At 52.0% G+C, this 26,544-nt stretch overlaps 1 protein-coding gene across 2 annotated transcripts; it reads right to left on the bottom strand.

The window, feature by feature from the left end:
• Positions 1 to 264: 264 nt before the first annotated feature.
• dennd4b (DENN/MADD domain containing 4B) lies at positions 265 to 24,981 on the bottom strand. Of its 2 annotated transcripts, XM_026186028.2 has the most exons (30): positions 24,833 to 24,981; positions 15,017 to 15,370; positions 14,062 to 14,317; positions 13,903 to 13,972; positions 13,484 to 13,653; positions 13,156 to 13,281; positions 12,812 to 12,878; positions 12,372 to 12,406; positions 12,013 to 12,071; positions 11,782 to 11,926; positions 11,353 to 11,528; positions 10,959 to 11,059; positions 10,658 to 10,873; positions 10,406 to 10,551; positions 10,194 to 10,327; positions 9,783 to 9,897; positions 7,225 to 7,431; positions 6,853 to 6,981; positions 6,586 to 6,730; positions 6,315 to 6,470; positions 6,000 to 6,228; positions 5,616 to 5,916; positions 5,302 to 5,406; positions 5,044 to 5,219; positions 4,731 to 4,887; positions 4,412 to 4,651; positions 3,986 to 4,082; positions 3,735 to 3,900; positions 3,551 to 3,609; positions 265 to 2,734 (listed from the first exon to the last, which is right to left on the bottom strand). In XM_026186028.2, the coding sequence occupies exons 2-30, from the start codon at positions 15,349 to 15,351 to the stop codon at positions 2,589 to 2,591; spliced, it is 4,464 nt and encodes a 1,487-aa protein (XP_026041813.1). In that variant the 5' UTR covers positions 15,352 to 15,370; positions 24,833 to 24,981; the 3' UTR covers positions 265 to 2,588. The 2 variants fall into 2 exon arrangements, with proteins under 2 accessions (XP_026041813.1, XP_026041812.1); XM_026186027.2 differs by lacking the exon at positions 12,372 to 12,406 and having other exon boundaries at positions 13,040 to 13,281.
• Positions 24,982 to 26,544: the final 1,563 nt, after the last annotated feature.

The raw sequence follows: 26,544 nt of genomic DNA on the forward strand, positions 1-26,544 counted from the left end.
CTTAAATTGCTGAAAGGCTGAAAGTTGGCATTTGGGGCGTGGCCTCTTTGACTGACAGGCGGCGGCTCCATCCGCTAGCTTCACCTGCACTCTGAGCTTTTGACTTTTTAATAACGTCATGTGACGATGCTGTGAGGTTTCGGACGTCGGAGCTCCAGTTCAAAGAGAGATTCGCTAAAATGCTAACGTGGAAGTTTCACAGCGGTGAAGTCCAGCAGCCCGCACCAGCTGTGAAATATCACACCAAAATAATCATAAATTTAATGTATTTGCAAACTCTGCTCACTTTTATTTGTTTTCTTAAAAAACATTTACAACTGAAATCACGAGCATTTATAAATTACAACAGCAAACACAATATCAGTTTAAATGCGCCCGCCTGAGCCGGCTCTAACCACAGGCGGTCAGCTGGCTGGTTACAGACTCAAACGAGTTTAACCACAGCTTGAAGTTCACGCCTGGCTCCGGGGCGCTCGGCTGCAGCAGGAACTATTTCACTGATGACGCAATCATCAGCGTGAGCGTGCTTTAGTCTCATAACACGTTACAGTGCCCCCCCCCCCTGTAAACCAAAAACTCACATTTATTCAGCCATCTGTCCCCCGCATGCTTCTGCAAGCTGTCCAATCAGAGGAAAGCTGGCAGCTTAAGAGACAGTAGCCAAAGCAGAGGGTGACTGAGGGGCTGAGCCCTGACACAGGAGGATTATTCTGAACTGTGAATCATGCAAAGCTGCTCCATGACACTAAAAATATGAAGCTGGAAATATCAGTGAGAAGTCGCCGGTTTGATTCCTGCTGCTGCTGAGACGCCCTAGAGCAAACTGTTAGCTTTGTGGGTCAGCTGACAGACCAGACGTGAACGGGCATCAGGTCACAAACTGAGCATCTGGTTCAGGACAATCACACACGACCCAACAAAAACATCAGCCGTGCAGCAAACGTGGCCTCAAAAGGAAATATGAAGTTTTTTGTTTTTTAATATTTAAAAAAAACTAACAAAAGATCTGCAGAGGCTCCACCCACTGCTTATCTGAACAACCAATGAGCTCTCAGATCAGGTAAGGTGTGTTACCCAGAATGCCGTGGGCACAGTGATGCGGCACTCCTGACTCCTGCTGCTCAAAATAAGCAGGGGTGCTATTTTTGACAGAAACCACACCAAGCTACTCAGAGCAGAGAACAGGAAGTCAGAAACAAGCCACCTTTCAAAATAAAAGACCCCATGCAAGGCTAAATGCTCCAGGTACAACTAGAAGACCCTCAGAGACGTGACGGAGCGAGTCAGGATTCAAATCATCTGGACCTGCGGATTCCTCGGTCAGGGTAGCTGCTGGTGCTCGCAGGGCGGACCGTAAGGAGAAGGCGACGCCTTCAAGGGAAACTTGTCTGTAAATTGGATCGTTTATTTCCTCTGACCTCGCTTGTCCCAAACCAGACGCTCTGAGCTGAAACCAGCGAAGCTTCCGAGCATCAACACATGACAGCGTGCATTAAATCGTCCTCTTTCCTCTTCAGCCTTAACGCTGAGTCGCTGAGCTCCATCAAAAAGCTCTGCTCTGCATTCTGCCGCTGAAACAACCTGTTTATTACACCCTCTGCTTTATTAGAGCCATAAATATCTACACTTTGTTATAATACAGATTTCACATCACACAGCACTTCCCGAATGAGTGCGTCGGGCCTCCAGGTGAGTCTCCAGGTCCAAACAGAGGGGAACTTCCTGTACTGCCATCTGGATTCTAACAGGAAATAGTTCGAGCTTCATCGTGGAGGTCAGGCAGCGGGCGGTGGATGAGAGGATTACAGCCGTGTGTGGGGGAGGTTACTCTACTCGTTATGATCGGTGATCTTTGTCGCTGGTCGGGTTTTACAGGTGACCGCTGTTGTACTTAGCTTGCTAACTCGCTCTCCGAGACTTTCACTCCGCCTCCGTGGAAGCTCGTGTCAGGTCACCTGCTTCAGTCGTGCTTCGCTGATGTGCACCAGCACCACAAAGCTGCAGAGGGAATCCAGCGGTGACTGGAGGATGTGAGAGGTTTGGGTTTTTTGCCATTTCCTGTGTCCTAACCTTGGCCTCTGTGGTCACATGGAAAGACTCAAACTGCAGCTTCATTGTGACAGGCCGACCATCTTCTGGACGACTCCCAGCACAACGAGTCGTTCAAAAACACTAATAAAAAACGTCTGAAAGTCCTTCTCGACCACGCTTTAAAAACAAACTGTGAGGCTCGCCCGTGACCATGCAGTGCATCTTTAAATCAGGCAGCCCGGCCCGAGCTTCTAACCAGCCCTCGCCTTCGACGCTGCACCAATCACGGCTCAGAATGCTGCTGAGAGAAGTGCGTTCCTTTTGTCTCCTGCTGCCGGATCTACTTTCAGGATCGTTGATGGAGCCGTAGAGCGTCTGGATTCACACCGACGAGGCAAAAGAAGGACAGGACAGGAAGGAGTGCGGCACTCCGACCTCCACCTGGAGGCAGCAGAGAGGTGAAGAACACGAGCAGGTGAAGGCAGCGGGGATCCAAAGGCTCGCCGTTTTCCCTTCGCAGGGATGAACGAGCGCGGGGGACGTCACCAGGACCCGTTTCAGCATTCGAGAGGCGGGTGGAAGCTGCGTCTGCAGTCGATGGCCTTCGGGCTGGGAGGCTGTGCTCGCTTCTTCCGCAGCTCCTCCCGACCCAGAGTACCGCTGAGCCGAGAGTACGCCGTCTTGTACTTCTTATCGAACGCCGCTGTAAGAGAGAGAGGAGGAGGAGTTACCATCGAACAGCTGACCTCAAAGATGTCGAAGGTTAAAATCTGCGAGTCTGTGACTGAACTACAGACCACACCCATGTAAAGGAACAGCCGTCAAAGTCGTGTGCTTCCTGATTTAACACTGTTTGACCAGTTACTCTGTTCTGCTGGGAGCAGTCTCCACGCAGCATGAACACGTCTGCTGATGGTGCCGTGAGGAGCTCAGCAGTCATACTGCAGAGTGACACGACAGGAGGATGGACCTGAGCGATCTTCGAGCCCTGCAGGGCCTCACGGTTTGGCTCTTACTCCCTGAGTGTCTTAAAGACATAAAGGCCCGGACGGCCGCTAACTTTCTGCTTCTTCATTCAGATCAAACTGAGGTTATTGTACTCTTGTTGCTTTTTATATTATTGTACGATCTACTGTACAATATAAAGCGCCTTGAGGCGACTGTTGTTGTGATTTGGCGCTGTATGAATAAAGTTAAATTGATTGTGTGGCGATCATCTGAAACCAGGCTCCACCTCCTGATGACAGGTTAGGAGATTAAATGGTGGACTCCAAGAGTTCGCACCATCAATTTAGTGATGGGTGGGTGGATGCATGTATTGGTGGATGGATGAGTGGATTGGGTGGATGGACGGGCGGGCAGCCTCGACCTTTGACCTCCAAAATCTAAACATTTCTTCCTTTGGTCCATGTCTGTAATTTATTCACAGACATCAGCTTCACAGGAAACGCCCACAAACACGAATGCAGAACATACTAATAATAATAATGCTAGCTGCTAGCCTGTGGCGTGTTCTTACCGACGTGATCTTTGCCCATGGCTGCCAGCGTGAGGAAGAGGAACTCTCTGTACAGACTCCTGCCAGACAGAAAACACAAAATTCACATCTCACCGCATCAAAGTAAAACCTCAGCTGAACGTTTTTCAGGTCGTCTCGCTGCTGCCCGTCTCCGTTTCACAAACTTCTGCGCCTGCCGGCTCACCTCTGGATCCTGGGGGTTCCCGGCTGTTTGGCCAGCGTGTCCAGGAAGAGCGTGACGGCCTTGTGCACCTCATTCATGCCCACCCACCGCAGCACCTCCTCCAGGAAGGACAGGGTGAACGGGTGGTTGTGCCTCCGCCAGCTGTAGCTTCTCATCAGGACGCCACCTGTTGGAAGGAAAGAAGGATGGCGGCTTAAATGCTTAAATGTTAAAAAGTCAACAACTCAACAATAAACGTGTGTTCATCTCACTGTGGATCCTCCAGAGGACGTAGAGGGGGGGCCACTGGTCTGTGTCGGGGGTCAGGGTGTCCCACAGGAGTCTCACTCTCACTGCCGAGTTCTCCGACTGGGAAACACAAACGACGAGAGTCAGCCAGGCGTCATCTAACCGATAACATGCCTGCTGTGAGGTCACCGCGGCGTGAGCTCAGGTTTTATCGGGATGTCACTGATTAGCAGGTGTCCTGTACAGTCTGTCGATGCAGACAAAAAAGCCACGCTGCTGGTGGACGTGATGCCAAAGTGCAGGCTTCAAATTCAACATCGAACCCCAGCCGGCACACAGCACCGAGCCGACCCCACATTCACCACAGTCGACCTCATTTTGCCCTTTTTGTTTTTCTCTCCTCTTGGACACGCCCACCTGGCTGCCATAACTTCACCTAACTGTGTTACCTGTGTGAACTGGCTGACCAGCGGTGAGGCTCGGACCAGCTGCAGCAGGTTGTTGGGCAGGCCGAGGCGCTGGAAGTACCACACCAGGTTCCAGAAGATGATGGAGTGGTTGTCCAGGAACTGAGGCTGGGCCAGGACCGCCTCGCCTTCGTTCTCCAGCAGACTCTCCAGCTCCTTCCTCAGAACCAGAGGGCTCAGGTAGGCCACGGTCACCTGGGGAACGCCGCCCACTGACGAACCCTGATGGAGGGGGTGGAGTCTGTGAGTGAGACGTCCGGTGAGGATGATGTGTGAGAGAAACGGCTTTGCGGAGCATTACCGTGGTGGTCCTGCTGGTCTCGGAGTAGCTGCTGGTCTCGGAGCTGGAGTCCTCGCTCAGCCCGTTACACTGGGGTCGCACGGACGCCTCGTGACCACTGGGGGGCCTCACGGCACTCTCCACCTCGTCCTCCAGGTTCCAGTTGCAGCGGTCCGCACTGACAAGGCAAAGAAAAGTCAGCTCCGGAAAGGAAACACCTGTCAATGCGGCATAAACGATCTATGCTTCTGGAGTTTGACCACCAGCAGCCGTCCGTCCTGCAGGAACACCTCTGGTTACCTTAGGCCACAGCAACGTGCTAAACCAGCTGTACCTGCTGACGGGTCCAAGGTCACAGATCTCGGCGTTCAGGAAGGGAACAAAGGAGGAGCCGCAGAACGGGCAGGAGGAGTTCAGGTTGGAGTCGTCCGATGTCCAGCCCGCCATGATCTCCTCGTCGTAAACCAGCGAGTTGCAGCTACGACAAAGCGAGCAGCTGGACATCAACACCTGGACACACGGGGGGAGGGGCTCAGGTTAACCGACGGGACCAGTCCAGTTGCTGCAGCGTTCCTAAACACGCTCCATTTACCTCTATTCCCACCCCCTCCTGATTGGCGTCCCAGGACCGGCGTAGAGGATACGCAGGACTCGGCACATCCATCAAGTCGAGGTCGCTTCCTACAGACAGCGAGCTCTGAGAAGACAGGAAGTAGATTAGTGACAGAGAGTCTGTTAACACCTGCGAGGAGCAAAAACAAGGAACACTTTAATACTGGAATGTGTGCAGACGATGCTCACGAACCAACACAGACTTCCATCAACAGCAGCAAACAGCTGCAGGCTCACATCACACACCTCCGAGCAACGATCTGACACGAGCAAACGCGAAGACGCCGCCGTTACCTCTGATGTGGCGTTGACCAGCTTCTCCTTTGCTTTTAGGAGAGTTTCGGCCACTTGACCTTTCCTCGACGGCCTCTGGTCCGACACTCTTCGTCCAATCACTCCTCCTCCCGCTCCTCCCCCTCCTCCCGGGCGCCGGTCGCCCACGCTGGCGGCTCGTCGCACGGACACTCGGTGTTTGGTCGGCGTGAGGAGTTGCTGCAGTTTGCCCGCCAGTCCTCCTCGGCTCGGGGAGGAGACGTTGTTGTAGTTCTCATCGACAGCTTTGTTCCTGCCGGACGAGCCCTGCACATCGGCAGGTCTGAGGATCAAACACGCACACGGGTGAAGAAACGTCCAATCAGAGGCCAGAATCGATGTCAGACAGGTGAAGGTGAAACTGACCGTCTGTCTGCCTCAGCGGGCAAGTCCAGCTCCGAGTCGGCCGACTCCACGCACTCTTTGTAGAAGCTGGAGAGGCAGACCTGACTCCGCTGAACCAGAGCTCCACCGGAGGGCGCTGGAGGCGGCGTGGACGTGTCCCGCCGTCCCAGCGGGGGTTTACGGGAGACGGCGTCTGCGCAGCCATTGGCCCCCGCCTCACGGAGGACGGACTTCTTACCCGGTTTGACCTCTGTGGGGCAGAAAGGAGAATTAGTGAGACGATGATGTCACAGAGGAAGAGGAGGACGCGGCGAAGCTGAGCAGGCCGCCTCTTACTGTCGCTCGCCATCTTCATGCTGCTCAGACTGTTGCTCTTCACCAGCGGGCCAGTCAGAGACTCGTGACTCGAGCTTTCACTCAGACCGCTCCAACTGGACTGACGAATCAGAGAGGAGTGGGGGCGGGGCCTTCGGTCAAACTCCGCCGCCGTTTCTGTAACCAAACGTATAAATGAAAGGTCAGGGCTACTTCCTGCGTAATGGTGGGGTCAGCCATCAACGCTCCCCGCCGTCTGAAAATTAAAATCATAAACTTAAAGATGTCTGACCTCCACGTGAACCCACGGAGCCGCTCTTCTGCCGCCGTTTGATTGGCTGTCTGAACTGGGCCACAGCCAGCAGGACGTTCCTCAGCTTGGCCCAGCGGAGACGCCCGCCCTGATTGGTCGACGGCCACTTGCTCTCCAGCACCGCCTGAGGAGAGAGAACGGCGTCAGCGAGGACGTTCAGAGTTCACGCCGTAACATCAGGAAAACACCTGAACAGGTGACGCGCACCGTCCTCGCCACGTCACTGTGTGTCTGTGCGTGTGTGACCTTGTTGTAGTATCCGTAGGTGATGGTGTTCGGTGTGATTCCCGCCTTCTTCATCTCCAGCAGGACTCTGACGGCGAGGACTGGCTGCCCAAACTGACCACACAGCTGCATCAGGATCCGGTAACACACCTGCGCGCGCGCACACACACACACACACACACACACACACACACACACACACACACACACACACACACAGCGTAACCTGGTGCTCATATCATCATATTCGAGTCCTCCGTGTCAGCACTCGGGGCTCCAACGATCTGCGAGTTTGTCACAGCTGAAACTCGGGTGGATTTTTCTAAACGTCTCAGGTCAACAAGTCAAATAAACATGTCACAGCAGCGACCTTTGACCCCGTCTGAGCCTCACCTCATCCGGCAGCACCACCTTGCGGTTCTCCATGTGTTTGAGGACGTCGTAGGCTGTGTGCAGGGCGCGGACCTTGGCGGTCTCCGCACGGACGAAGGTGGGCAGGTAGATGAACCAGAGGCCGTAGCAGTGACCCAGCAGGCACTTGGACCACATGTCCGGCACTGCCGAGTACTTCTGGGCCCGTTTCTGAGCCAACTTGATCTCCTGGAGGGAGGAGGAGGAGGAGGAGGTGGTCAGAGCAGGTGTTCAGCGTCTGAATCATGACTTTAAAATCAACGTTTTAGATTTAAACACAGAAATGTGAATATCACAGCATCACGTCCGAGTCACGCGTTAGAGAATAAACTGAGCACTGGCTGCACGCTGCATTACAGCCTAAACAAAGTCATGCTTACACATTTAGCCCTGAGATTATTCTGGGCTGTCAAGATTATTGCAAAGTTTTTAACTTGTGTTTTAATGAAAGGCTCTGAAGCTCATCTTCAACCTCTCAGTGAACAGCGCAGAGTCTCCTCCAGTTTGGATCGTTTCGCTGTAAAAAACTGAGGAAGGATCAAGTTTCTACACCCAACACACAGCAAGCCGTCTAACAGCCACTTCTAGGAAGCTAAATATTAGGGGTGCAACGATATTCGTATCGATATTGAACCGTTCGATACAGTGCTTTCGGTTCGGTACGCATATGTATCGAACAATACAACATTTGTAATTTATTTTATCAACTTTCCTTCTGACGATGCGCTCGACAGTGCAGCCTAGGCGGAGTAGTCGAATGCAGATTCACTGAGCGCAGCGCAAGCTAGCAGACAGAAGCTAAGCTTGTTGCAACATGGCAAACTGAACCTCCCGCACCCTCATTCAGATCTGGCGTTTGGAATTATTTTGGTTTTCATGTGACGTATGACCCTGAAGGTAAGCGCGTCATGGACTAAAGTAAAACAGTATGTTGGATGTGCCATGCAATGCTCAATTACATGGGTGGGAGCTAGTGTGTTAGCGCAGTTAGCTCGTTAACGTGTTGGCCGTCCAGCCCCACGCACGGGGCGATCGGCGGTAGCTCGTTAACGGAGATTTGCCGTGTTGTGCCGTTAACGACATTTCAGATTAACGCTGACAGCACTAGTGGGAACACAACGAATATGACTGCACATTTACTCCGACATCATCCTAGTGCAAAGACAAAGACAACAAGCACCATGCTACAAACTTTACCCGAGTCATTTAGACAGCCGTTAGCACAGGATTCTCCTTATGGGGACCTGATATGTTTAATATGCTGCTGAGAATATAGCCCAGAAGAAGCAGATAGTAGAGCTTTTATTTTGAAAGAGCCATTTCTCTGTAATAAACTCTCTTTTCCAAAGATGAGTGATTCCTCCATCAGATATTTATTTTTTTATCCCTTTGTTGTTTCAGCAACATTACATTTAAAAACTGTACTTTTGAGTTAAAATATATATTTATAATTTTAATAAATGACAAATTAAAAAGGCATGAACATTTTTTTGTATTGAAAAAATATCGAACCGTGAATTTTGTGTATCGTTGCAGCCCTAGTAAATACAGCTGTAAATGTTGGTGATCGACCTGCAGAGAGCACGTGCAAAGAAAACAGGACGGGGTCCCGAGACAGAACCCTGTGGAGCTCCAGATCAGAACACGGTCCCGAGTCTGTTGCAGGGTTTACAGAGTGGAAGCCTGCACTGGTCTCCGACCAGCAGAATCAGGATCCCTTCCTCTGCTCCCAGCACCGACGCCAGCCTACAAACCTGTGACAGTTTGACCTGAGTCATAATCTCAGACTTTAAACTCACAGCACTCAGAGTCCAGCTGAGGATCGGACGCATTATTGAATGTTAGCGGTCTAACAGCTGACCGGCGTCGCAGCAGCACGCTGCTCTTATGCAGCTCTTTGCGCACAGAGTGTCAGCACTTCCAGGAGCATCGCTCACAGGAACCAATCACAGCTCTGATATTATGACTATTAGTTTAATCAGGATGCCTGTCGTCTGTGTTTGCAGAGCGTCCAGTGAGTTAGCTCGACGACAGCAGAGAGCGGGCTGAGGCTAGGCGTGGAGCCTCAAGTGGACATGGGAGGAATTGCAGGCTGTGACGGTTTTCAGCGAGCAGTAGAAATGAGATTCACTCCCACTGATGAAACTGCAGCTCTCCTGCAGGAGGAGCTTTAACAGCACTGCTGCGATGTGTACTTGACTAAATCCTCCCAGCATGCTCTCCTCCTGCTCAGATCAGAAAACACCGTCTGTGCCGCTCTCAGTCACGCCGTCTGTGGCCTCTGCATGTTTAATGAGTGCTGAAATATTGATACCAGTTCATTAAATTACAATGATGAATGGACGCCTGTTAAAGCTCCTCCTCTCGCCTCCACTCTGAGGGAAACTGGGTCACAGCTAGCTTCAGCTCAGAGGACGGGAGGAAACCTCCACGCGCGGCGCTCCCCTGAACGCATCGCTGCTCCCGTCGGAGCGTGCTCTGTACACACGAATGAACACAACACGGGACCAGATCATTTCTGCTCAGTATCTTTGTCTTACCTGTTTGGTGCGGCGGGGGGCGGGGCTACTGGGAGCGCTGCCCTTGGCTGGGACGCGGAGTTGGTCCTGGGGCTGGTCGAAGAGCTCTAGTTTGAGGGTGGGGAAGGTCTCGTAACTGGACAGGTGAGAGGGAAACAAGTGTGAGCAGGTGGTACGGCTGACGTGGCTCCTCCTCCCCGAGAGGACGCCATTCAGTCTGTTTGCACGCAGCAAATAAAAACGTGTTTAATGAAAAGTGTTGAAACGGTCTGTTCACATCGAGACGCTACGTGATGGCAGAAGGATGGAAGCTCATTGGCTAACATACAGAAGGAAACGGGTCACCTGGGTTAACATCCTGACCATCCTCCCACCTCCACAGCAAACAAGCCACCCCACCCATTTCAATGGCCCCTGAGGGCGGAGCTGTACCTGTAGAGGGCGGGGCACTCAGACCCATCAGGTTCCTGCGGTTCCTCGGGAGGCATGATGAAGACGGTGTGCTCGCCGCTGTGCGTCTCGTCCAGATCGATCAGCCTCACCTCCTCCGGTTTCTCCACGTCCACCTGCTTAGCAAGAGAACACCAATCAAAACCTTAGCTGGGCGCTAGCCGAGCAACGCGAGAAAGCATCGCCGCTCTGACCTTCTGCACGCACTCGTCGAAGAACTCGAGGCAGGCGTGGCGGTCGCTGACGAACGAGCACTCCTCGATGAACTGGGTGAACATCTGCGTCTTGGTCAGCTGGGTGTAAAACTTCTGCTGCGTTCGATCGCGAGACTTCAGGAAACCTGCGGCACAAAGAGGAAGAGGCGCAGCTTCACTCACAGCGTGTGCATCACACGCCCCGATTCACAGCTCTGCACACAAAAGCCGCCAACGTTACGAAGGGCGCACCCTGCAGGTTGAACAGGGAGCTGCAGTCGGTGGTGGTGTCGGACGGCGCCTGCGTGATGGGCAGCAGGAAGGCTCTGTAGCCTCGCAGCAGGCAGCTCATGAAGCGCAGGAAGGCCTCCTGGATCTCCAGCTCCAGCTGCTTCTGACGCCTGTAGATTTGGTCGTAGTCGGTCAGCAGGAACTCCAGCGTCGCCTCCTCCTGGCCGGGAGTGCAAACTGCAGCCACAAGAAGTGAGAGTCACTAAATGACGCAACCCTGTTTACACACTGGTTCATGTGTTCAGCCGTTGCAGTCGCTCACTCTTCTCCAGCGTCTTGTGGAGGTTGGTGAGGACGTTGAACAGCATCTTGCCGTGTTTCCTGGGTAACGAACGCCATGACAGTGGCTTCTTGTCATCTGACCTGAAACGAGGAAGAGGAAAGTTTTCTCCAATGAAGATAATGCTGAAACATCAAATGCTGCAGTTCCTCTGACGTCCAGCAGAGGCAGCAGAGAGGCAGCCCCATAGACTCCCGTGTTAAAACTATTCAGCAGAAATAAACATGTTTACAGCCGGATACACAAACTGTTTGGTTCCTGTGGATAATCAAAGATTATCAGAGCAGATGCAGGAAGAAGACTGCTGAAGATACGAATAAAGGGAGCTTTTTAACCATCTATCCTGGGCTCGGTGCACAGGTGGCGTCAGACTCACTGGAAGATGGTGTTGGCGTCCAGGTCAACACACACCACATCGGTGGGGGGGTCGTGCAGGTCGAAGTAGCTGGAGTGGACGCCCACGATGAAGGGCATCGGTGCCAGCAACACGTCTGCCATCTGCAGCGGGCACAGAGGGATGTAGGGACAGAGCCAGCGGAGCGGGAACGTCATCTGGACACAGAAACCGGAGTTACAAACTTCCAGGACAGATTCAGGCCTGTCTGCAAACCATGAACCTGCTGACGGGATCACAAGGAAAGATTTATCCTCCCGCCCGGAACAAACTCTAGATTTGCTTTGGATTCAGTGTTTTCAATCCGTGGCTCAGGGGCCAGCGGGGGCCCTCATTTTAATTGGCCCACGAGAATAAAGATGAAGCATTGGGACTTTTGTCATTTGGAATGAGGGCGTGTGCGCGTCTTACGGAGACGAGGGCCTCGCTGACAGAGGTGAGGACGTCAGGTCGGAGCGAGTGCAGCAGCAGCTTGTGTTCAGTGAGGACGGCGAGCAGCAGCGTGCAGGCGTTTTCTGGGCCGAGGTTCTGCAGCAGCTTCAGGAAGCTCGCGCCGCTATCGTAAACACACAGGGGTCAAAGGTCAAACACAGGCGTGACGGTAAAGGTACTGTGGTTCGTCTGGATAAAGCTGGCACTCACCTGAGCGGGAGCGGCGAGGAGACAGGCTGGCAGAGCAGCAGGTTGTCGTACGGCGAGAGCTGCGAACACACACAGCTGGCATCAGTACACACACACACACACACACACCATCTTCTCAAGAACTAAAAGGATCTTTGAACCGAGTACCAGACAAAGAAGGATTATTCTGAACTGTGACTCATGCAAAGCCGCACTGGTAAAGTCCAGGAATAAACGAGCGACTGTGACGTGATTAATCCAAATCAAGTAAAATCACACGTGAAGCCCTCACTGATCATCACCCAGGTTTGTTTCTTGTTAAAAATCATGATTTCAGGATGAGAGTGATTCATGGAGAGGCTCTGAGTGGGCGCCGTTACCCGGTTTGTTCTGCAAACAGATCGCCTCCTACGTCCTGTCAGGAGGGAGCAAAGAATAAAGTCACAGCGTTTTCGTCCATCTACGCGTTTCATCAGAAAAACACGATCCGATCTACAAAGTGAGGATAATTACACAACGTCAGTCACGTTTGATCTCAGTTTTATTGACACCGTCCATCAGAGGGAAAACTTGGCAACTGTGGGGAGGAAGAGCTGCCACAGGAAGCAGTCACACAAACAACACATTTGTCCACCGTGCAGCGTCGAGGCGCTCTGCAGGAAGAAATCTAATGCAAATGCAATGACCTGGAGGACAAACACTTCCTGCTCCAGCTCACACAAACCTGCGTCAGGTTTGTTGTATCAGTGCGGAACAACATGACAGCGCTGTGAACTTTCAGAAGGCGAAACATTTGCACGGTCGGTTCGTTGGGTCTTACCTGAACGAGGATTCGAGGACGCTGCGGGGAAGGAAACGGGACGTTGTGCATGAAGCTGGAGATGTGTCTGCAGGAGGGGAACAAAAAAAACCAGGAAACGGACATCAGCACACATCGCTTCTGTGCACAGATCATACGTGATAACGTGTTTTTAATCAGCTGGCAGGCGTTTATCGGTCAGAGGCCGGTGTGAAGGCCTCTGACCGAGAGAGAAGACGGTTCACGGACTTCTCGATCGGCAGCACGTGGGGCCCGGAGATGGAGTATCTGTAGACGAAGGTGAGGAACTTCTGGAAGACGGTGAAGAAGGGCCAGTGAGAGAGGACGCAGATGCTCTTCTTCACCTGCAGGCTGCGGTTGGTGATGGGCCGCCGGTCGACGACGCTCAGCAGACCGAGGCGGATGCTCTGCCGCTCCGACAGCAGCTCTCTGCAGAACGACTCGTAAAACTGGATGGCGGCGCCGTAAACCTGCAGGGACGAAGCAAAGATGGAGACGTAACAGCGGTTCATGCTCGAGTTAGGAGCTAGTTTACGGTTCAGAGGTCGGACTGAAAGACGACCTCGCTGCTCTGTGTAACAATGGTTTAAAGCATCAAAGTTGTAACTGCACAGTAAACAACACAACGGATCACCTCCACCCGCTGATCATCTGTGGTTCCAGCTAACCCACCTTGTCCCCGGAGGCGGAGGTGAGGACGAAGGTGGAGAAGACGGGCAGCTGGTACTTGGTGTTCTGAGGCCAGCTCTCCACGGTGACGCCCATCGGCAGGCAGAAGACCGGCACCGACTCGGGCAGAGGAAACGAGTCCAGGTCCTCCTCCGGGTAGCGGCTGATCAGATCTGCGGGCAGCGATACTCTGATTACTCCAGCACAGATCCTGACTTTTCCTGTTGGATTTATTGCGACCCTTAGTTCTGGTTTTCCACTGGGAGCGTACTGGGAGCTCCATATGATGAAAACCATCACCCATGTGAGCAGCTGGGAGCTGTGCTGCACAGACTGGGGGAACCTCCCCGTGTCTCTGCAGCGTTTCTAACTCTCGCCTCCTGCAGGAGGCTGAAAACACACGGGGTCACGCGGGTACTCACCGGCCTCGAACACCAGGGCGTTGGCTGTAGCCACGGCTCTCTTGTAGCACACGTGCAGTGCTGGGCCCCACTGCAGACACACAAACAGCGACAGGGTCAGTGACGCAGCACTCACAGGGGGCTCAAACCCCTGAAACACCCCCGCCTCCCCGCACTCACCATGCCCGTGTTCAGGTTCTTGTCGACTCTGCAGAAGGTGTGCGGCGCCACCTCGCCCTTGCTGGGCAGCAGCAGGGCGATGTCGGTGACGCCCAGCGTGTGGAGGCCCTGCGAGTCCGGAGCCCGGCGGTACGTCAGGAAGACCCGATGAGCCGTGGGGGCGCCGCCCGCGCTCAGGCTCGCCGAGCGGCTGTACGGCGTGGTTTCAATAACGTACCAGCCCTGCTTCAGCTGCTCCTTCCCCTCGTACAGAACCCTGCAGACAGGGCAGTGCATCAGAGCGCCTCCATCGGTCGCACCATCAGTGCGATGATCGCTAACCACAGCCTGAACCGCCGCAGGGAGGAACGCTGCTCACACCTTTTCTCACCCTCTCCCTCCCTCACCCCAACCAGGCCCTCAGACGACTGTCCTTCCTGTTTAAACACAGTTCTTCCTCCCCACTGTCACCTATCCTGCTAACAGGAGGCGGACAAGGCTGGGTTCCCTCCGAGGTTGGAGGTCTGTCCAAACCTGCAGCTCCACCTAATCTGAAAGGACTAAGCTCGTTATTTCCCAACACTGAGTGTAAACTAACGAGGCGAGCACGACGGCCTGCCCACTGCGTTACATAATCCTGTGGATGACATAACCTCGGCTTTAATAAGCACCGCACGAGCCAGAGACCCTGCAGCTGCATCAGAGCCTCGCACGCTCCAGCTGTTACTGACAGACACCACGAAACGAGCGCTGGATGAAAAAGAATAACGAGGATTTCTTATTGATATACAGCTGACGCAAAATAAAACACGTCGAATGTTTTTAACGTTAAATTCTCACGAAGAAAACGTTTTTTCATTCAGCTTCAACTCTGAATCGACAAAATCAGTCGGCTCTCAGGTGGAAATCGTGCCGGCACCAGTCTGAGGATTTAAACACATCACAGCTCATAACCACAAACGTGTGTGCGTCTCACCCCAGGTCCAGGATGGGCGGCTTGTCCCGCCCTCGGCGGTAACACAGGTACAGGTGCGGGTTGTTGATGAGGCCGGCGCTCAGCTCGGCCGAGTGTCCGCCCAGCGTCTTCTCGATGCAGGTGAAGCCCTCGGGAACGTCCTCCCCGAGCCCCCGGGCGATCACCACCAGGTCCGTCACGGGCTCTGCCGCCCGGCCCGTCGAGGAAGAAGACGAGGACGTCGTCGAGGAGGCGGCGGCCTTCCCATCCTCGTCCAGGGGCCTCCACGGCCCCGCGGGGTCCAGGCCAGCCACTACAAAGTAGTCCACCAGCTGGGGACATTTCTCCTCGGTCATGCCTCCTGTCGATCCTCCACTGCAGGACAGAGAGCACAGGTCACCACAGCAGGCGGGCTGCAAAGCAGCTTGCAGATGAACAGCAGCAGAAAATACAGTCAGTCACACCAAATACATTACTGCAAACGTGACATCACCAGCAGGCGTGGCCCAACGCCGGTATTTACACCAACTCTGATACGCTCCAGGGTAATAGATTACTTTTTCAAATAGTTAGATTATTACTGGACCTTGAATCTGACACACACTGGAGGTCGGGACGATGACTCGCAGCCCCGAATCAACCAATCAGAGAGCAGCAGAGAGGCTGCTGTGTGGATCCGCCCTGACGGAGCGTGACGGTAAACACCGACGCTGATTCTGCTACGACGTGCGATTAAACTGAAGAGTGTGTGTGTGTGTGTGTGTGTGTGTGTGTGTGTGTGTGTGTGTGTGTGTGTGTGTGTGTTTCAAATCAGTCTTCTCTAACTGTAAACTCTCCTCTGATTGGCTGAGGAGCCTCTCACTGATGTTTTCACGCCATCACGTGACGTCACAGCGAAGAACCCGATTTAAAAACTCGACACATCACTGCTCATTCAGATCAGACAGGAAGTGAACGGACAGGAAGTGAACAGACCATCAAATCCAAATAAACAATAATCAGAAAATTAATCTGCTAAAAAGAAAAAACAAACAATTGACAGGAAAACGTGAAATAAAAACTTTTTACTGATTCTGCTGATGTCCCTAATGTTCACGTTACACTGCTGTGATTAGCTGGTTGCTAGGCAACCTGAAGACATCTCCATCAGCGGGCACAGCCGTGTGCCGAGTTTGGTTAGTATCGATTTAAAAGGCACATGATCACATGACCGCCGTGCGAAGGTAAACAATCATTTGATATTAACATCAAACATGAATTACAGACCAGCTGAGCGCTGCGTTCGGGAAACCCGGGAAACTCCAGCGTGAGCGACGGCGTTTGGACAAACTCCGATCACAGCTTTAAGTTTAAAACGAGCGTTTTTCAGTCGCGCTCCACCTCAGCATAAACGCTCAGCGTCTCCATTTCACCTGAGAATATCAGAGCGACTCTTCTTCATGGTTTATTGATGACACGGCCGCTTCCTCAGCTCAGACGCGATTTAAACTTTTACAGCTGATGTCAGCAGACGTCCAAACAGCTGCTTTCCTTCCTGTTCTGTGAGGAGGAGATATTCAGTCGCGCAGGGCGGCGCCGCGCTCGTCGCTGTCATCGCAAGGTGAAAGTGAGAGGGACCAGTTGAAGAGGAAGTTCAGCAATCGGAGGGTCAGAGGTCAGCTGGCAAACAGGAAGCGGACAGGCGACCTGCTTCCTGTTCATCAATGACGTCACGCAGCGAGGTGATAAAACACGGCGTTATCTCTTTAACACAAACCTGCTGTCCGTCGTCACCGAGCACACCTCCACCCCCTCAGCAGTTTGCACATCCACACACGACACCACCCACCGAGGAGTTTCCATCCCAGCATCAGAGACGGACCCGCCTACAGGAGCTCGCCAGACCAGTTTAAACCGGCCTGAAACTGGTCCAAAACCAAGGTCCAAGATGAATCAGACCCCAAATGAGCCCATCCCAACCCAGAGTAAAACCAAACCAGCCTCTATGAGCACAATCCCAGTTTGTCACCAGGTTCTGTGTAAGAGTCAGAAAAGCCTCAGCTGGACCTGAGCTGATCTAAAAGCAGAATAAGAAAAGGAGAAACTGAGCTGTAGTGAGTCACAGTCAGCTGCTGTGGTAAACACTAAAATACTTCATCCTGTGCAGATACGACACAACTTCCCCCGGTGACAAAATAACCGTTTAGTAGGAAAGGAAAACCCCCGAACACCGTTACCTGACACCTTCAGACCAAGACCAGGCCCGGCCCACGCGGTGAGCCTGAAACACGAGTTTAACATCAAACATGAAACAAACCCACTCAGCTCCGTGACACAGGAACGTGCATGGGCTGAAAGTCCAAACCAACACTGAGCCAGTCTGCACCAGTTCATAAACCCAGTCTGCACCAGGTGAACACGGGCTCGGGTGCGGAGCTCGAGCAGCAGCTGATTCACAGGTAGAATCTGCTCGTGTCGCCTGCTGTCTGCACACACCTGAGGGGTCCGACCTGGTTAAATAAAATGTGACATCAGACGGCGCGCCCTGGTCTTGAAATCAAACGCACCAGCCTGTGTTTGCTGAGTTATCACAGACATTTCAGCTGAAACAGCTGCTTTCATCAGTCAGTTCCCTTTTTAATATGCAACAGTGGAAACGCACACACACACACACACACACACACACACACACACGCACACACACAGACACACACACACAGACACACACGCACACACACACGCACACAGACACACACACAGACACACACACACACACACACACACACACACACACACACACACACACACACACACACACACTGGAAATCCCAGAGACGGGTTAGATTTCCTCACAGACCAGCATCAAACACTCAAACCTTTAAAACCCCGCCCTTGCCAAGCGTGAGGGGCAACCACACACTCTGACCTCTGACCTCCAGAACACAGACATCACCCGCTGGTTTAAGTCACTCCTGAGGTCCTGCTTTTTACATTTGAGCTTTTCGTCTCCAGCAGTTTGGACAAAAGGGTGGAGCAAACTCCTCTCATCAAACCAGAGCTCCGCCTCTCTGGGCTCGCCTAGCCCGTTGTCATTAAAACGCACCAAACGGCACAAACACGGTGGGGCTGTCGGTGTCGGGCCTCCCTCTGCAGCAGTCTGACCTCTGACCCTTTAAACAGTTTCAACAAACTGTTCGAGCGCAGCAGGAAGTGAAGCACCTAAGAGGAAGTGAAACGGTTAATAATAATCCCGATCGCAGCTGAAACCGGAACCTCTCCTCCGCTGCGAGCGGCGGTTTGTCTCGCACACCTGAAGAAGCGCCTGGTTTTCTCACGCTCCCTGACGCTGGTTAGAGGTCAGCGCTGCGATGATACGGCGTGAGGGAAAGTAACACAGGTGTGTAACGAGGTCACCAAAGTACATGAAACTATGTACTACAAACGTGGAACCATGAGCAGGAGGTCACCTGACCTACAGGTACAGCCAATCACCTGCCTCCATCTGCTCCTATCCCAGCATCGTCCTGCGCCGCACAGACATCTGCACCTGTGCAAACCAAACATCAGCTGATCACCTGTCACACCTGACTCAGGTGATGTGAGCCACATGTCAGGTGTGTTGTTTGGGCCAAACGCCTGAGCTGTCGATGCCTGACTCCGCCCAGGTGAGGCTCAGGTGTGCTGTTCTGTTCGAACCCAGAGGTTACCCTCACTGCATGTGTGTGAGCGTGAGTGTGTGAGAGGAGTGTCTGAGCTCTGCTCGGGTCTCTAGCTTCCACAGACTGCACGCTTCACTTCCTGCTGAGCGACGCATCGATCACCAAACCGACCAATCTGGCAGCTCCGGCGGGACCGTGCCGAGGTGCCGAGCTAAGAAGACGGCGAGGTTTTACTGACCACGAGCGCGACGAAGCCTAACACACGAACAAACACAAACGGGCTCTTACTGCGATCGTGGATCGGTCCGTGCGTCCAGGCTGACGAGCTGTCAGTCACACGCCTCGCTCGCTGCAGCGCGTTAGAGCGAGCGGCTGCCACAGGAAGTGAGCGGTGCAGCGAGGGAGAAAAATAGAGCTTTCATTTCCAGTGTGAGCGTGAGCGGCGAGGCAGGAAGGTGTGAAAGCAGCGCTGTTTCCCCCGAAGTAGAGGTGACAGCAAACAGGAAGTGGGTGTGTCTGTGTGTGTGTGTGCGTGTGCGTGTGTGCGTGCGCCCGGTCCTCACACGTTTGAAGACATTTTCGAGGCTCAAAATGTGGTTTTAGTGTCAGGGTGACCATTAGGTTTACGTTCAGGGTCAGGCGTTCATTCATGGTTAGGGTTCGCAGCTAGGAAACCATTATGTCAATGAAGGTCCTCACTAAGATAGCTGAACGGGGTTGTGTGTGTGTGTGTTAACTGGTAACTGGTACTAGCCACTGGGGGCGGGGTTTGTTGAATCACAGCGCCTCTGTGTCTCCCGGGGCGTCACGCTGCAGTCACTCACTGGCATCAGCAGCCTCAGTGACGTCACTGTCACATGACTGCCTGCGGCTGCGGTCACTCGCTCACATTTTCCCATCAGGCTCTGGGTGTTACGAAGGTGCTTCACTTCTTACCAGGTACATCACCATGGTAACCAATGCCGCACACCTTCGAGATTAGAGATCGACAGGTAAGAAACCATCACCTGCTGACCAATCAGATCTCAGGAAAAGGGCGTGAGCCCAGGAAGAGTCGTGTGTTTGCGTGAGCGTCGGTGACGAGAACACTATTGTTATTGGTCTGTTAGGACGAGCATGTGACCCTGTGTCCAATCAGGAAGCGTCCAGTCCCAGTCTGGCATTTTATTTTTTATTTCCTGTCAGACCATTAAACTTCCCCCCGTCCACCGCTCCGAGGCCGCGGCGCCCGTTACCTAACGTTAGTCATACCGAACGCCGCAGAGAGCAGACCGAGGGAACCGTACGAGCATGCTCAGTAGTTCACCTCCACACCGTAAACACATTTAACCCGGATAAAACCCCGACCTTTAACCCTGACCGTCGGTGATCAGCTGGGCTGATGTGCACCTGAACCACGCCCACTCAAGTTTTACTTGGATGCTTTCTGCACCCTCGAAAAATGTCAGGTGATTACTCAGCGGCGCGCAGTTCGCTGAGGGACCAGAACAAAACCACAGAGCGTGCATCAGAGGTTAGCGAGCACGCTGCCTGAGCAGCTTACTGGGACCGCCCTCAGAACCACCCAGAACCTCTGATGTGTGCGTGAGATTCGCTGAGGCACAGGTGAGGTCATCGGGTCATCAGGTGGTTTCACGGGGACACAGTGAAGGACGCACTTCTGATCCTGCTCCACACTTCTGGAGCTTCAGGGATGTGCAGCTTTCTGAAGAACAACCTCAGTGAAGCCGACCGGCATCATCATCATCGTGATGTCACTGAGTGCCTGTCACTCCAACTGCACCGGCCTTCTTCTTCTGTGGTCTCTTTAAAACAAACACTAAAACTCTTCATTACGGCCGCCTGAGCTCAGCAGCTCTCAGCTCCTTCAGAGCCCCACAGCGCAGCCGCCGTCGCGCAGCCGCCGTCGCGCAGCCGCCGTCGCTCAGAATCCACAGCAGCAAAGTTATTCAGTCCATAATTAAATGAATTCTTCGATCTGATGACAGCAGGGAGCTGAAATTTCCCAGAACTCTGTCTGTTACTCTGAGTCGCCTTCACTCCGTGTGACTGAAGCTGCTCTCGTATCCCAACCCGTCCTCGGCCCTCGGAGCTTAGAATCCCCCAGCAAGCCGAGCTATTTAAAGCATCGTGACAAAGGCCGGGGACGGTCAGCGACGCTCCGGCTGCTCCTTAAACTCTGACCGGCATCCAGAATATTCCTCACACAGACAGCACGGAAGGAGGTCCAGATACACGAGGCTAAATTTAGTCTGTCCACAGAGCGCCGGAGCTCCGAGGACACACTGCCAGCTTCCAAAATTAAGTCACATGATGATGATGCAGCAACCGTGACGAAGAAGAACAACCGAGACACACAAACAGGCAGCAGGACGAAGCTTCGGCGTCTGCTTCAGTCACACCTCAGACCACAGCTCCTGGTCCCATATAGGACGATGATGTCATCACGGATAACAGTGATGACATCAGGAAACACCAATGACAGCACAGGAAATAAAACGCTATTCATCACAGTGTCTGCTGCTTACAAACAGTCATCAGATCATGTTGTTATTGTTAGTGTCATATTTGTCAGGTGAGTCCAGGTGAGCACCTGAACCGGAGGATAAACATGGAGGACACGAGAGAGCAGCAGGAGACAGGAATGGATTACAGAGGACATCCTGAAACAGGATCTGTGTGTGTGTCTGTGTGTGTCTGTGTGTGTGTTTTAGTGTTGAAGGTTTGGAGGCTCAGCAATAAACTGAAGGACAAACAGAGCAGCTGACGCACCTGTGCACAGGTGAGCCGCTAGAATAAAAACTGAAGAGCACGAAACTAACAGCTGACCGTCACCAAGCAGCAAACCTGCGCTTCCTCCGAGCCAGCAGTCAGACTTCCTGTCTGCCCTAAAACAGGAAGTTATACCAGCCCAAAACAAATATGCTACCCTTTCAAAATAAAACCACAGATTCAAAACACGACAGCTGCAGGCAAACACCGAGTGTGCGGTGTGATCGTCCTGACTGAGCGACTCCTGCATGGTTCAACAGACTAAAAATGACCTTTGACCTCTGTTTGGTGATGCTGTAGGTCGTTGGTTCGATCCCGTCTACTCCACATATGGGGCAGCAAGCTAATCCACGGGAGCGTGCAGCGTGCGCGTTGGGCAGGAACTGCGCCTTGTAGAGCAACACAAGAATCAGACCAATCAGGCGTTTTCCTCAACAACACGCACGCTGTGTCTTCTGCATGTTGTTGTTCCAACATGGCTGACACCCACCTCCCCACCGAGGTCAGAGGTCATTTCTCAGACTCTGCTCTAAAAGGCCACACTAAATCGATCTCAAGTTCACTCGTGTTATTCTAAAGGAAAAAGGAAAAAACTCTGGACGTCGGCCAACATGGCAGAGCACGCTCAGACCGCTGAATCCATGACAACACGCACAGCTAACGGGTCAGAGGTCAAAGTTCAGCTTCCCCCTTCTGAGTCCACTTCAGTCACAGGAAGTCATCTTGCACTGACTGTGGATCAATCCACTGCTGAAAATAGTCCCTGCAGACTTCAGCTTCAGGAAACCTCCGAGGCCTTTTTAAAAACGCGGACGTGTGGCGACCGTTCAAAAACACTTCCATCACAGGAGGACAGAGGTCAGAGGTCAGCCCGACCAGTCCCGTTACATAACTGTCAGCTCACGCCCCGCAGCAACGTTCGGGACATGAAACCGTCCAAATGGAGGCTGAGTCGTTGCGTAATGTCCTGGAAACAGAGTCGCTCACGCGTCCCAGTTCAGCGCGGAGGCAGTGAACGCATCACAGGAAGAATGCTGAGCCCCAAGTCTGCAGACACGGCGTTCCAGTTTATGCTCCAGTCGGCTCGTAACGCTCCCATCCCACCACATTCTGCACCCCTAAAACCACCCAGTGCTAAAACCAGCACTAACCAGTCCTCATGCACAAACCACTAAAACTAAACCAGCTCCTGACCGGGTCTCAGAGTCGACCCACAAATTCAGTCCATCACTATTTACAGTTAGTCAGGTCAAAGGTCATCCAGGTGGTACACCGAAGGTCAGATTATGAAGATGAATGTGATGAATGTGACCACGCCCCCTTTATGGTTGCAATGGTAATAACCTGCTCATGTGTAACCAGCTCCGTTTCAGCTCAGAGTAAAGGTTAAAGGTCACCTTCATGTATCAAAGGTCTGAGCAGCAGGTCTCATTTCTAACACGAGACAGGAGCGTGTCAGCAAAAAAACCACAGACGTCCAATCAGGAGCAGGGATAGCTCAGTAGGTAAAGTGGTCGCCCCATGATCGGAAGGTCGGCGGTTCGAATCCACTTAACGGCTACCCTGAGGTACCCCTGAGCAAGGTACCGTCCCTACACACTGCTCCCCGGGCGCCTGCTTAGTGGGCTGCCCACTGCTTCACTGAGTGAATGGGTCAAATGCAGAGAAAAACAAGTAATTTCCCCATGGGGATCAATAAAGTATCCATTATTATTATTATTATTATTGTTATTATTATTTAAATAACTGCTACGAGGCCACGCCCTCTGATGACATCACACAGTCTGGGCGGTTTTCAGCCTTCAGGTGTGCAGCAGGTATGTTATCAGCGTCTGACACGCTCCTGTTCTTTGTGATCCGTCACATGACCGCGGCTTCGCTCTGCAGCTACAAATTCTTTGCAAGAAGCGACACGTCCTGCGGGCGTCTCAGGTTTCCTCGCCGCCACAGCTTTGCTGCGTTTACCTGTTCTAGTCACACGGACCAATCACATCCAAGCCAGGCCTCAGGAAGGAAGTCATGTGACTTGCATGAAGCTGGTTTCACATCAGAATTATTAACATTTCATTTTCAGTTCGAGTTATTTTGAGTTCTTTTTTATATTTTATTGAATTTTAAATACATTTATTTTTTATTTCCTCGATTGTTGCTGCTCGTGTTCACTTTTCCTCCTTTGTTAATCGCTGACCTGCCGTACAATGAAAATATGAATCTATTGATTGCTGTTTGTATCAGCAGCAAACTGATCGATCGGTATTGATCAGTTTTAATAATAATAATAAATAATAATGGATTGCATTTATATAGCGCTGTACAATCCCACTGTTCACTCACTCTCACATTCATACACTGGTGGAGGCAGCTACAGCTGCAGCCACAGCTGCCCTGGGGCAGACTGACAGAGGCCAGGCTGCCATATCGCGCCATCGGCCCCTCTGACCACCACCAGTAGGCGGCAGGTGAAGTGTGTTGCCCAAGGACGCAACGACCGAGACTGTCCGAGCCGGGGCTCGAACCGGCAACCAGATGATCAGATGATCGAGCTCACCGTGCTGATTTCTGATTTGTCCGTTTTAATAATCTGATGATTTCGTTCTCCATGAAAGCAAACCTACAACACAGACAGGGACAAATTAAAGGAAAAAGAACGGGAAGGTGAGCTTGGCTCTGACTGAGGAGGAAGGAGCCTCCGTGGATTTCACCTGAGCTCAGGCTTTGTGGTTGCAGGTTAGAGGGCCCTGTCTACCTTCAGGAGTTTGAGGATGATGGTGGAGCTCAGTGCTGGAGGAGTGATGCAGAAGAGAAAGCAGCAGCAGCTTCCTTCATGCAGGCTTTTCCTTTAATTTGTCCCCCGCTGAACATGCCTCGTAGGTGCAACAAGGAGACAGACAGGTGTGCAGACAGGTGCTGGTGCTGGGGGGACATCAGCTGCGGGACATCCAAAACCTCCTCCACAACATCCCAACGGGGTTCCATTATCGGACAGGGCTCTGCACGCGTCATTTCCACGCTTCAATAAACAGGTTCGAGACTGAAGAACGGTGAAAACCACCACATAGCTCCGGGTTAGGCCTTCTCTGAGCCCGCGGACCGACGCTGGCCGCCGCCGGAGCGCCGAGCGGCCCCAGCTGGACGCGGGTTCCATTATCGGACGGAGAATGGCCGCCTGGGTGCGCTCGTTTTTGAGTCCCGTTCTGCGCGTTTACCGCAACGCGACCCGCTTTCGCGAACAGCGGGAACACGGCGAGCCCACCGAGGCCCGCTGGAGCACGGTTCCGTTCCTCCCGGTTCGCACACCGGGCAGCTGTAGATGTTGACATTAAACGCGGTTCCGTTAAGCTAGTCCCACCCGCAGCTAGCGCGGCGGTCGCTCCGAGTCGCGCGTGAAACACGGCCCGTTCTCCTCGGCCCCTCCGGTCCCCGGTACCTGTGTGTCGGTGCTGGTTGTTCCCGCGGCGGGCTCTACGGTCCATGATCAGGTCATTCTCTCACATGTGACGTCCATGTTTGTCCGTCTGCTCCGACGAGCCGCAGCAGGCAAGCAGCCAATTGGCGTCAACAGCGCCGACAGCTTCCGGTAAACCCCTTCAAAATAAAATCATTTTAAACGGCCCTCAACCACAACAACAAAATTCCACAGTCTCGTTATTTCGCCATATTAATTAACACAATCGTTACATTTGATATGGTCTAATGTTATTATATATTAAAGCTAACACAGCGAGACAACCAGTCACTCTCACACCTGTGGGCGAGAACCCACGCAGACTCGACACAGACTTCCTGTGAGACACCCCCCACCCGAGTAACCAGGTAAACATATCTCTCTCAAGGGTTCATAAATATACTTATATAATAATACTCTGAAAATTCAAAAGGTATGTTCTGAATAAAATAACATCAGAATATATTTCCGTTTTTCATATTCAAGTAAACAAAATGGTGTTTTGATCCTTATTAATACAAAATTAAGCTTCGTGTTGCTGAAAAATATAATGATAAAGAAGCTTTAATCAGTGGGGTCCGAGTGGCTTTGTGTGATTTCTATGCACCTAATAAAGAAGAGCCAGATTTTTTTCACAGAATTAACAAGATGTGTGATCGTGAGGGGCAGGTAATACTGGCCGGAGATAATCAATAAGAACAAACCCAGGGACAGAGAGGCTACTCGATTACTGATGGAGGGTCTTTGCCTAGTGGACATTTGGAGGTTAGTTAATCCTAGTTCAAGGGAATATACATTTTACTCCAATTGTCATAAAAAGTATTCAAGGTTAGATTTCGCCATAATATCAAAGTCTTTGGTCGATTCAGTTGTCGACTGTGAGATTGGTGCCATTGCCGTTAGTGATCATAGAGGTGCAAATGGATTTAAACACAGACAGAACAAAGACGGGTCTCTGGAGGCTGAACACGATGTTGTTGCAGAACAACAGTTAGTGAGGAGTTAACAAACGAGCTTAAAATTTTCTTTGAAATCAACATGGGCTCCACAGATAAAGTAGCCACAGTTTGGGAAGCGTCCGAAGCATATATAAGAGGAAAGATAATTGCATATGCGACAAAAGAAACGTGATCTAGAACGGGAAAAAACTTTACATAAAGAAATAGGCGAATTGGAGAAGGATTTAGCGAGACAATACTCAAATGATAAATACCAGCTGAATGACATTTATAACAAAAAGGCGGAATATGCCTTATTTAGGCTTAAAACAAAGAATGATAGACTATTAGCGAGGCAACCGAAGCAGCAAGAAAATTTAAATAATATATCTTTGATTAAGAAAGACAGCCAAGTGGTTACTCATCAAAAGAAATAAATTCAATTTTCAAATCATTTTATCAGATTTGTACACCTCTGCTGGTGCACTTCATGAGGAGGAGGTGAGGACATTTTTTCAGCTCTACAGTGACTCTTTCTGAGGAACAGAAAACAAGACTATAACTGAAGAAGAGGTCAGAGCTGCGATCTCATCCATGAAAAACGGGAAATCGCCAGGCTTGGATGGCTTCCCGATTGAGTATTATAAGAAATATATTGATATTTTAGCTCCAGTCTTGATAAAGTTTATCTTGATGCACTAGAAATAGGCTCCTTGCCGAGTACATTTAACGACCCGGCAAATTACCGGCAATAAG

Source organism: Astatotilapia calliptera, chromosome 11 (assembly GCF_964374335.1).
Source record: "Astatotilapia calliptera chromosome 11, fAstCal68.1, whole genome shotgun sequence".
NCBI lineage: Eukaryota > Metazoa > Chordata > Actinopteri > Cichliformes > Cichlidae > Astatotilapia > Astatotilapia calliptera.

Coding starts and splice junctions, on each gene's coding strand:
- dennd4b (XM_026186027.2), bottom strand. CDS start 15,351: ATGACCGAGGAGAAATGTCCCCAGCTGGTGGACTACTTTGTAGTGGCT. Junction 6,982..7,224: donor AGGTGGTGCTGCCGGATGAG/GTGAGGCTCAGA, acceptor GCGCGCGCGCAG/GTGTGTTACCGGATCCTGAT. Junction 4,888..5,043: donor GACCTTGGACCCGTCAGCAG/GTACAGCTGGTT, acceptor TTGCCTTGTCAG/TGCGGACCGCTGCAACTGGA.